This window comes from Jaculus jaculus, chromosome 6 (assembly GCF_020740685.1).
Source record: "Jaculus jaculus isolate mJacJac1 chromosome 6, mJacJac1.mat.Y.cur, whole genome shotgun sequence".
Taxonomy (NCBI): domain Eukaryota; kingdom Metazoa; phylum Chordata; class Mammalia; order Rodentia; family Dipodidae; genus Jaculus; species Jaculus jaculus.
The window spans coordinates 83,632,544-83,644,811 of record NC_059107.1 but is presented as its reverse complement, the minus strand read 5'-3'; the positions used below and the strand labels follow the sequence as shown (position 1 = coordinate 83,644,811).

Below are 12,268 nucleotides of genomic sequence, written 5' to 3'. Positions count from 1 at the left end.
TTCCTGCATGTGCTCCCAGATCCAGCCTCCACATGAGCAAACGTACCTGTTCGAGACCCCTCCCTGGATTCATAATCTCTCCTAAATAAATCTAGTGACTTATAACATATCCTTCTCAGTCTGTTTCTTTCAATTCTTTGTTAAAAAGAGACAGGAGTCCAAAAACTCTTCCTGAACTTAAAAAACACATTATCAGGATGCAAAGACTGTTGAACTGAAGTTCTTATTACTAGGACTACCAGAAAGTTGTAAAACTTTCAACTTGATATAAAAAAAAAATCTCATGCTAATGAATTCAAACATGAATTGTCATGAAGACAAAAATTTCACTCAAATAGCTGGGGGAAATATGAAACTCTTCTGTAAAGTTCTCTCTAAGTTTGAAACTTCTCAAAATAAAGGCAAAAATATCTCTTTTAACATTCCTGAGACAATGTGACTCAATACTCTCATCAATGGAAGCTGTGAAAAGTCTTAAAAATACATACTTCTATGCTGGGATTGATGGAAAGTGTACGTTTTGCTTCTTTCTGGAGAATAGCTTCTACTGCTGACACTGGAGCCAGATCTGCTGTGCGGGGAGTCCTTCCGGCCTACAGGTGAGTCTCTGAAAAAAGGAGCATCTCTTTTATGAGGAGACCGCTCTCTTGAACAATGGGAAGAATAGAAACTTCTTCTTCTAAAGCCATCCCTCATGTCCCTTTGAAGAAAAAAATACATAAGTTAATTAACCTTTTGCCCATATACAAGACAAATGGCAAAACTATGGTTACAAGCTACACTGACTTTTCTTCCAATCCTAACAAAGTGAAACGTACCAGGAAATATGGTTTCGAGTATTCCACTTGTTCACAGCATATAGTGAAGTATGTGATTAAATACAAGTTACCTTATTCTTAGCAAAAAGAAATTCTAAAATGTGAAAAACAATCATTTGGACTTCTCCCTTGTCATTAACAATAAACACAGAACTATCAAACTCTCAAATATAATAAGGCATTGCAAAACTTTCCCAAAATTAACATCTAACGACCTTTTAGTTCCTCCTAAATAAGGTATATGTTGAACATTCCTAATCCAAAAGCTCCAAAATCTGAAACTTTTTGAGTACTAACTTGATACTCAGAAAATTCCCTATTCTAGTTACCTTTCAGATTTCAGACTAGTGACACATCTCATTCAGTAAAGTTGATGGATCTCTTCCAAAATAATAATAAAAAAATTTAATTTGAAATGTGAAAATTTGTAGTATCAAGCTTTTTTGAAAACAAATACTCAACTTTTCTAGCACTTTTTGTCCCCCAAGATGACAGCTAAAGGATTTCTGTGGTGATCAGTATTGTTATTTCTGTTATTATTGTTATTATTGTAAGATAGGGTCTCAGTCTGCAGCCCAGGGTAGCCTAGCACTAACTATGCAACTCAGACTAGCCTCAAATTGATAGCAACCTTCCTGTCTTCACTTTCCAACTGCTGAGATTACAAGTTTGAGCCACTATACCTGGCAAGGGCTTTTTATACTTTTTTTATACAAAGAATGCTGATACAAACCAGTGGCAGAGGATTCTGTTTCACTTCTATTTCCAGGACTAGCTATTTAATTCCCACAATATAATGCCCCTGCAGACACAAAGTCCCCTGGAAAAAGGTTGAAGGCAACTAAAATTCATTTGTGACAAATTAACTCATACACAATATTAACACTTAAATAAAACATTAAAGAAAAACCCTCTGGTATAGTTAAATCTAGTCACTACAGCCATAGGGTTTATACCAACATCTGGTTAATCAGTAGCCATGTATGGATTAAACAGGCCTTAGGAAACAAGTATCAGGGACACAATGAAGAACCAAATGCCATCACAGAACCCCAGGCTAGGAAGGGAAGCTGATACTAAACGAATACACATACACATGGGAGTGCAGTCAAAAATGGCTGAAGGGAGCCAGGCATGGTGGCACACGTCTCTTAATCCCAGCACTTGGGAGGCAGACTTAGGAGTATCACCATGAGTTCGAGGCCACCCTAAGACAACCTAGTAAATTCAAGATCAGCCTGGGCTACAGTGAAACCCTACCTTGAAGTTAAAAAAAAAAAAAAAGGCTGAAGGGAGTTGACTCAGTCCAAGCAAGAAGCAGTGGGAGCACAGTGATGACCATCTGACTACACACACATGAAAATCACAGGTGCTGAACAGAGCCCAGAATCCTCACATGATGAATGAATGAAATGAGAGAAACTGACCTGAGAAATGGGAACAGGGTGAGGTCCACATTCAGATGGGAGCATATTGAGCTTTAGCTACTGGAGGTAAACAACCAAAGATACTAGTCTCAAGTTGAGAAGAACTTTTTGGCTGTCTGTACAGCAGGACTTAAACCTGTGGGAACACATTAATACAAAGAATACAAAACAGCAGAGGGTATGGAATGCAGAGCTAAAAACCTAACACAGGCCATCAAAAAATGGGAAAATAGGAAAAAAAGAAGACAGAAGTATATTATCTGATAAACCAAAATAAGCATATTCCAAGGAAATTGAATTAGTTTTATTTATAACTTGCTTAGTGGATGAACAAGAAAGCAGGGTCATATTCAGAGGCTAGATCATCTTTCATTGAAAAGATGAAATGCTAAACTAGTTTCTCAATACCAACACCAGAGGGCAGTAAAATCAAAGCACAATTTAGACTGAGTGGCCTGGGTGGCTGGGCACACTTAGTAACTCAGAAAAAATCTCTCCTCCAATTAATAGCAACCTGCTGTCCACCAGAAAAAGCATCACAGCAGGAAATCATCCCAAGTACTTTGTGTGACAAAGTGGCTGTGTTAGCCAACTCATCCTGTCACCTATGTGAGCATTCATGTCTACAGTATGATCCACACTATGGACAACAACCTGGCTCTGAAGAAGCTTAGCATCTAAGTGGGGTGAGAAGAAGGTTGTATTGCAATCCAGTGTTAACAGACTTGTATTCGCATATATATTCTTTTAAGTTTTATTTACAAGAGACAGAGAGTGGTGCCCAGGCCATTTCCCTCTGAAAAACAGCACTAGATATATGTGACACTCTGCATGTGATTCTATGTGGTTACTGGGGAAATCAAACTGAGGTCAGGAGGCTTTGCAAACAGGCACCTTTAATCACTGAGCTATCTCCCCAGCCTTGTACTAGATTTTTTTTTTTAAAGTTATCAGTAGAGCTAGGAATTTAGCTCAGTTTGGTAGAACATTTGCCTAGCATGCATGAAGCCCAAGGTTGGATCCCCAGCACCACATTAAACAAGCTGTGGTGGTGCACACCTGTAAGTCTGACATGGGAGATAGAAGCAGGAGTTCAACTACATATTAAGTTCAAGGCTGGTCTGAATGCTACATGAGACTTTCTCAAAAACAAACAAACAACAACAAAAAAAAACCCTAAAACAAAAAATAAATAAACAACACTGATGGGCTGGAGGGATGGCTTAGCAGTTAAGGTGTTTGCCAGCAAGGTCAAAGGACCTAGGCTCGATTGCCCAGAACCCACATTAGCCTGATGTACAAGGTGGCACATGCGTCCAGAGTTCATTTGCAGTGACTGGAGGCCCTGACACACCCATTCATTCTCTCTCTCTCTCCCTCCATTCCTTCCCCTTCCTTCTTTCTCTCTATCAAATAAATAAAAATAAAATTGATGTGGGTCTTTAGGAAAGATGAGACAGGTCAATATTACATAATATTAATACTGAGTCACAGATGCATTAGCCATATTTAAAGTAAAGAAATAAGTGAAATTAATTTTAGCAAGTTTAACTTAAAACCATTATGTCCAAAGTATTATCAACATGTAATTTCTAAATGTTTTTAAATGTAGCGAGATATTTTATGTTCTCTTTTGGTCCTGAGTCTTAAGAATGTAGAATGTGTTTGTTTGGATGGGTCATATCTCAATGCCATCAAGCTTCTCACACTACACAGCACAGATTAAGATAAAGAGGGAGCAGGCCAAGCTCCACAGCACAGCAGAAAGGATCCCAGGGTATATGTGAACAGGGACAGAAACAGCCAAAGGAGAATGAAAAACAATGGCAGAAGGGAGACTGAAAAGACAGCCTGGAAGAGACCTGTGCATTTAGAATTAGAAATCATGAGACCTGTCAGTCCAAGAGCCAAATAAAACTTTGCAAACAAAATCAGACTGTAGAATACTGCTCTACGTAGCCTAACAACTCCAGGTTGATGGCAACAAGCATGATAACCAATCAAAACAGAAATCCGGAGGCTACAGAGAACTCAACTCAAAATCAGACTGCCAACAGGCCTGCCATGGCTCAGGGGACACTGCATAAGAGGGGGTGGAAAAATTATAACAGCCACAGAGTAGGTAGTAATACCCTGAGGCACAGTCAACCACTATCCCATAGGGAAAGACTGAGGCTTTCATGAGCCTACAGTGAATACCATACTCCACTGAGGAGGGCCTCCAGGGTAAGAGAAGCTGAGGCAAGGGGATAAAAGAGAACAACATGCTATAATTTACATGAAATAATAAAAAAATTTTAAAAATTGTAGGGCTGGGGAGCTGACTCAGCAGTTAAAGATGCTTCTTCCTTAACCTGCCCATCAGAGTTTTGATCCCTAGCACCCATGTAAAGCTTATTATATATGTGGGGGGGGGGGGTTGAAAGAAAATTAGTTTATCAAAGAATGGCAATTGATAAGCTAACACACAAAAATTTAACTGATAGGGCTGGAGAAATGGCTTAGCAGTTAAATGCTTGCCTGTGAAGCCTAAGGACCCCAGTTTGAGGCTCGATTCTCCAGGACCCAGGATGCACAAGGGGATGCTCACATCTGGAGTTCCTTTGCAGTGGCTGGAGGCCCTGGTGTGCCCATTCTCTCTCTCTCTGCCTTTCTCTCTCTGTCATTCTCAAATAAATAAAAAAAGTTAAAAAAAATTTAACTGATAAAGGAACCAAAAGATTAAAGGAAAAAAAAAGGTACTAAGAAGATAATGATTTTGAAGAAAAGAATATGAAAAAGGTAAAAAAAAATTTAATTTCAAAAAGAAAAATATATGGCAACTGTAGTCAGAAGGCCTTTATCTCAGTAAAGGATCTATAGAAGTGACCAAGAAGTTACCAAGAGAAAGAATATGAACAGAAGCTTGGGGAAGAGAATGGTTTAGAATTGGGACAGAAGTACCAGTTAAAGCAAGGCTTCTCAAGTGTGTCAGCATTACCTGAGGCAAGAGAAGCACAAATTCAGGTACAGTAACCCTCACCAACCACAGCAGAACCTCTGAGGCTATGCCCCTGAAGTCTGCATTCTAGACTGCAGAACTTATAAAGCTTTCCTGAAAATTCCTTAGCACACAAAACTTTGAGAAGGAATGAAATGGAGAAACTTACTAAGGTGTGGGAGCTTATATAAGAGACCTGTCGACAAGTTCAAAAACCAGGAATTCTAAGTTATGGAGGCCAAACAATCCTCAGTAAAAATTAAAGGGCCCTGGCCATGCCTGTGGGCAACTGCAGACAAAACAGGTCAGAAGAAACCTGTGGAAATGCACTCTCACAGCAAGATGGAAAGAAGAATGGAACAGAGGAATCAGGGCCCAAGATCTTCATCGCGAAGGAAGAATAATGAAGTTCTTGAAATGTGTCAGAGAGCACAAAGGACAGGGTGGTAAAGTGAGGAAGCTCGCCCATGGCCTCAGAACAGATTAGCAGAAAATGTGCCCTGAATGTTTCTCACAAATAAACGAACTGGGTGGGAGGCGAATCAGGAAAATTTCCCTCTCTGCTATAGAAAATGGATAGAAAGAATGATAGAAAATACTGTCACTCAGTTCTGAGTATTATGAATAGTTTTAGTAACTACTAAAATATTAAGCCCTTGTTCTCCTAAAGCTAACTTCAGTAAGGAAAAACACATACATAAAACATTTCACAGTGACAAGACTATACGGAAAGGGTGAGGTTATGAGGTTATTTAAGACAGGATGACCAAAACATGCCTAAGATGATAGGTGGCCAGAGAGAGGTGACGGGAGGAACAGCAAAAAACAACAAAGAACTTGGTAAAGAACAGCTCAGGAAGAACACCAATTATAAATGCTGGGACACAGGCTGGAGAGATGACTCAGTGGTTAAGGGCTCTTGCTGGCAGGGTCTAATGATGGGGCTAGATTCCCCAGTACCCACAGAAAGCCAGATGCAGAATGGTACATGCATCTGGAGTTTGATGCAGTGGCAGGAAGCCCTGGAATGCCCATACTCTCCCAAACCCTGCCATCTCTGTTAGCAAATAAATAATAAAACTATTTTTAAAATAAAAATATAAAAAAATACTGAGAAGTATGTTTAATGAGAGCAGATCAAGTAGAAGGACGAAAGCCAGCCCACACAGGATTGAGGTAGTTTGAACAAGGTGATGAAAAGATCTGGTTTATGTTTACATCATCACTAACAACTCTGTGAAGATACAAGATGTTAGTGAACGGGACACAATGAAGAATCACCTGGCTTCTAGGCACCCATGCAACCATACAATATCAAAGCATCAAAGGCAATGTGTCTAGAAACATCACACAGAAGAGGAAAAGGAGTTAACCCATAAGGCCTTAGGAACTAGCTTCCTAAGTACTCTTCCAAAATAACCATTAATAACAATATTTAAGGGTGCTAATGTGATCTGAATTTGACAAAACAGTATCAAATTTAGATGACATTGGCACTCTTTATTTAAATATAAATTTTTTATTTATTTATTTATTTATTTATTTATTTATTTATTTATTTGGATTTTCAAGGTAGGGTCTCACTCTAGCCCAGACTGACCTTATGAAGTCTCAGGGTGGCCTTGAACTCACGGCAATCCACCTATCTCTGCCTCCCGTGTGCTGGGATTAAAGGTGTGCGCCACCATGCCCGGCTTATAAATAAATATTTTTAAATTTGTTGAAACAGTATCAATCTGCCTGGCTTTAAGCCTTGCCCATTCCTTAAGAAATTCACAACCTTTCCTTCAACATATAGCTACTTTGATTTCCTCCTCTGTAACAAGTGGATGATAGTAAACCCTATATCACAAGGTTGTGGTGAGAAGGAAATGAAATAAATCAGTTGCAGCATTTGGATGAGAGCCAACACCACACTCAGTAGGCATTATATTTTCATGGACCCCATGTACCCACTATGCAGCAAGAACAGCTAAGCAGACCACAGTCCCACTTGGTGAAAATTAAGGTAAACAAACTGCATACCTTAGGTTTTAGCTAGAAATTGCTTGATATTTAATGTGCCTCAAAGGGAAACGTTACGTTAGTTCATACAATAGGGTTAAACTTCTTGAAGTTTCAACACAGGATGAAATCTAGCTAGAGATATAACACCAAATATGATACCTTTCTGTTTTCTCTCTCTTTCTTCCTTCCTTCGTTCCTTCCTTCCTTCTTTCCTTCCTTTCTTTCTTTCAGAGAGAAAAAGAGAGAAGAAGATAGAGGATGGGCACACCAGGCCCTCCAGCCGCATACCTACACCATGACCTTGTGCACGTATGGCTGGTGTAGGTACTAGAGAATCAAACCTTAGGCTTAGCAGGTATGCTCCTGCACTACTAAGCCATCTCTTCCATCTCTTCTCTCTTTCTGTGAGAATGCATTTCTTTCCTTTCCTTTCTTCTTCTTCTTTTTTTTGGCATGTCTAATCTTCATTCACACTTCCCTTCCCCCTCGGACACAAAATATTGCAGACCACTTGTAATTCTTTTTTTTTTTTTTTTTTTTTTTGGCATGCTGATGTGCTGAAAACTGCTGTGCAGTTTCAAATTACCAAGACACCTTATTGGTCTGTAAGGCAGATAGCTGTTTTAATGCATATTACTGCTTAGTTTCCATTGTTTCACAGCAGATACTTAGTTTAGACAGCTATAGTGAATACTGATGATAAGGCTCTATATACCACAGGTTGGGCATCACTCTTCTGAAAATCCAAAATTTGAATGCTCCAAAACCCAAAAACCTTTTGAGCAGACTTCGGAGCACTGAGGAGCTTGGATTTTCATATTAGGGATACCTGATGAGGAACATCAATGCAAATACTGCAAAATCAAAATATGCCAGAACTCTGGTTTCAAGAATTGTATATAAGGAACACTCAACCAGTATGTTAGTTTTACAAAACACCAAACTCCTTTCTTCCATTATACATATAATTTATGATAAGCAGTTAAAACTAATATTCAAGGTCTTGGATTTAAGATATCATAGCAGGGCTGGAGAGATGGCTTAGTGGTTAAGTGCTTGCCTGTGAAGCCTAAGGACCCTGGTTCGAGGCTTGGTTCCCCAGGACCCACGTTAGCCAGATGCACAAGGGGGCACACGCGTGTGGAGTTCTTTTGCAGTGGCTGGAGGCCCTGGCGCGCCCATTCTCCCTCTCTCTCTCTATCTGCCTCTTTCTGTCTGTCATTCTCAAATAAAGAAAGAAAGAAACTTTAAAAAAAGATATCATAGCAAACTAACTAACTTTGTATTTGACTTTGTTTTAAACTCTCTTATGGTTTGACAACCCTAATTCTTGGGCATAGCAGCTGGTTGAAAAGTACAATGAGTTTCTGAAACATACAATCAGCCAAAAAAATAAAAATAAAAACAAATCAACAAACTTTCATTAGTGAACTCAATACAATTTTTCCCTTTCTTTTCAAATTAGTTGAATAATATACCAGTTTATACTTGAAACTTTAAAACCTCTTTTATTTATCACCCCCTCCCTGGTACTGGGGACTGAGACTAGGATATCTATCACATGCCAGACAAGCCCTCTCTACCACTCAGCTACATCCCCAGTCCCCACCTCCCCTTTTTTGCAGCAGGGGCTTACAAAGTTGCTTGAACTTGTGATCTCACTGATTGAGCCTCCTGAGTATTGAGGCCTGTGCCACCAGGCCTGACTACATTTGTTGTTTTAAAGAGAAATGGCAATTGCTTCTAAGCTATTTTTATTTCATTTCACTAAAGTTGAAGTGAAAAGTTAATAATTTCACAAATATTACATGAATCAATGACTGCTGTGAACATATATATTCTCAAGTTTCTTATTTTAGATTTAAAAAAAAAATAATTCACTTTCACCAACATTGCCTTTCCCTTAACAGCAATTTTAGAAACCAGTAAGAAATTTGGATAGGTAAATATTTTATGACCAAGGAGAAATTTATATCTTGTAGAGAACAAAAACAACTTTAGTCACAACTTTCCAGTATCTTACTAAATCTATGGGCCTACTATACCTATCATTACTGTTCTAAAATTCAGATGATCTAAATCCAAAATACCTGTACTTACAAAGTACGAATAGGAAAAATGCTCAAAACAAATCCAATAATTAGCTTTTAAACTATGGCAACTTTGCATTTTTGAATACCATAAATTAATACCTAATGGCTAGAGATCAATTATGTTGCTAAACCCTTTACAATGCAGCAAATAGCACCCTACAATCAAATATCGAATGTCAATAGTGTCAAATATAAACACTGATTTTTTTTTTAATTTAACCTACCAGTTTCAGAAACATGTACAAATGTTTGACAGCTTTCTTAAAACCACTTATTAATTCTAAAATATTTCCTCACTAAAAAATGTATCAGGCTGGAGGGATGGCTTTGTAGTTAATGTGTTTGCCTGCAAAGCCAAAGGACCCAGGTTCGATTACAGGACCAACATTAGCCAGATGCACAAGGGGGCGCACATGTCTGGAGTTCATTTGAAATGGCTAGAGGCCCTGGCATGCCCATTTCTCTATCTCTCCCCCTTTCTCTGTTAAATAAATAAAACTAACTTTTTTTTAATGTATTTATTGCCAGGTGTGGTGGTGCATGCCTTTAATTCTAGCACTTGTGAGGCAAAAGTAGGAGGATGGTTATGAGTTTGAGGCTACCCTGAGACTACATAGTATTCCAGGTCACCCTTGGCTAGAGGAAAACCATACCTCAAAAAAACAAAAATAAATACATAAGGAAGAGGAGGTGGTACCCAGAGGCTGATGGCAGGCCATACCTAACTTTTACATTGAAGATGCCTAGTAGGGCATAAAGATCTAGAGTTAAGAAACCAAAATCCAGACTTGTCATTAACTGGCAGACAGCACAGGCCAGTATTCCCTAAATCTGGATTCCTGAGCCTCCACAGCAACTTCATCCTGGAACTGGCTGAAAAACAGATCTCAAAACTCCATTAAATTAATCAGATCTGCTTGAGATAAAGACCCCAAGTCTTCATTTTAATGAACTTGTACCCTCTCTGTTCTTTCTCTCAAAATAATGAATAAATTAATAAAAATAAAAATAGTGCCAGGCATGGTGGCGAACACCTTTAATTCCAGAGCTGAGGAGGCAAAGGGAGGAAGACTGCTGTGAGTTCAAGGCCACCCTGAGAATACATAGTGAATTCCAGGTCAGTCTGGGCCAGAGTAATACCCTACCTCAAAAAAAACTAACAAATAAATTAATTAATTAAAATCAGGCTGGAGAGGTGGCTTAGCAGATAAGGCACATGCTTGCATAGTCTCAGGACCCAAGTTTGATTCTCCAGGTCCCACATACACAAGATGCACATGGTGGTGCATGCATCTGGAGTTCATCTGCAGTGGCTAGAGATCCTAGTGCACCCATTCTCACACACTCTCTCTCCCTCTCTGTCTCTAGTAAATAAATAAAATAAATCTTAAAAAATAAAATAAAATCTGGGCTGGAGAGATGGCTTAGCAGTTAAGGCGCCTGCCTACAAAGTCTAAGGACCCAGGTTTGATTCCCCAGGACCCATGTAAGCCAGATGCGCCCTGGCGTGCCTATTCTCTCTTTATCTCTCTCAAATAAATAAATTTTAAAAATTAATTTTGGGGCTGGAAAGATGGGCTAGCAGTTAGGGTACTTGCTGACAAAGCCAAAGCACCCAGGTTCAATTCCACAGTACCCACATAAAGCCAGACACACAACGTGGCACGTGCCATCTGGAGTTCTTTACAATGGCTAGAGGCCCTGGTGCACCCATTCTCTCTCTCAAATAAATATTTTTTTTAATGAACTTGTAAGTGATTCGTATGGGTACAAGTCTAAGAAACGTAGACAAAGGAACACTTATTATAAATACAGACAGATAAAATGGCCATCAGCAGCCAAAAAGGTCACATGTAACTTGGCATTATAAACATCTGATGAACTTTTAGAAAACAGATAGATTCAGGCTCAACCTGAAACCAATTATACCAGACCAAATATGAGGATCAGTAATTAACATAAAATACCTTTTGTATAATTCAGAGTATAGCCAGGGTTGAGAACCACAATGAAGGACAAACATTATATTATATTAATTATGTTATGTTACGTTAGTATGCTGTATTAATCATATTATATGGTTTATTCCAGAGTCCCAGATTGTTTCAACACCCCAAAGATTATAGAACTCTGCATTCAGCTCATTATAAATACTGAAAAAAAGTGAAGAGATGTCATATTTATACATCTGTGCTTCTGTTTTCCATTGCAGTGGGTTTTGCCAGGCTTACAAACAGCAGATGTCTGGTACCAATGAGCAGCTACTTCAATTTATCATCCATTTATATTGCCTGCCTGGCTACTACAGGTATCCAAGTTATTTTCACTAATGGATAGGAACATTTGTTTACCACAGGTAAACAAATATTTTGACTGCTTACAAGCAAATGTTGGAAACGGTTGATCTATCCACAACTATACTTTGTATATTTAAATAACTGGATATATTAACGAAGTGGTCTTATAAAAGCTTTCACATTCCTAGCTTATTCCTGAACCAATCTTTCCAGCTTCTTTACCTGACACCTAGCATTTGAATGCAAATTTCCCTCAAGCTTCCCTCAACTACATACATACTGATGACCTCAATTCAACATCCTGAGATATGAGAGGTACAGGGATGTTTTTTCTTTTTCGTTAGCTTTTTTTTTTTTTAATGTTTTTATTTATTTGCAAGCAGAGAGAGAAAGAAAAAGACAAAGAGAAAGACAAAATGGGCACACCAGGCCTTTTGCCACTGCAAAAGAACTCCAGATGTGCATCTGGCTTTACATGGGTCTGGGGAATCAAACCCAGGTCATTACTTAGGCTTTGCAGGCAAGTGACTTAACCCCTGAACCATCTCTCCAGCCCAGGGTTATTTTTTCAAATACTCCATCTTTAAGAAAAGAGAGGAAAGCCAGACGTGGTGGCGCATGCCTTCAATCCCAGCACTTGGGAGGC

General features: G+C 38.9%; 1 protein-coding gene across 8 annotated transcripts in view; it reads right to left on the bottom strand.

The window, feature by feature from the left end:
- Pphln1 (periphilin 1) overlaps positions 1–12,268 on the bottom strand; it is a 171,779-nt gene that overhangs the window by 99,784 nt on the left and 59,727 nt on the right. For 6 of the 8 annotated variants that reach the window (XM_045152685.1, XM_045152686.1, XM_045152689.1 and 3 more), the window contains one exon: positions 489–700. In XM_045152685.1, coding sequence (XP_045008620.1) covers positions 489–700 — 212 coding nt within the window. The remainder of the gene's footprint in view (positions 1–488; positions 701–12,268) is intronic. The other 2 variants (XM_045152688.1, XM_045152692.1) reach the window with 1 other exon arrangement.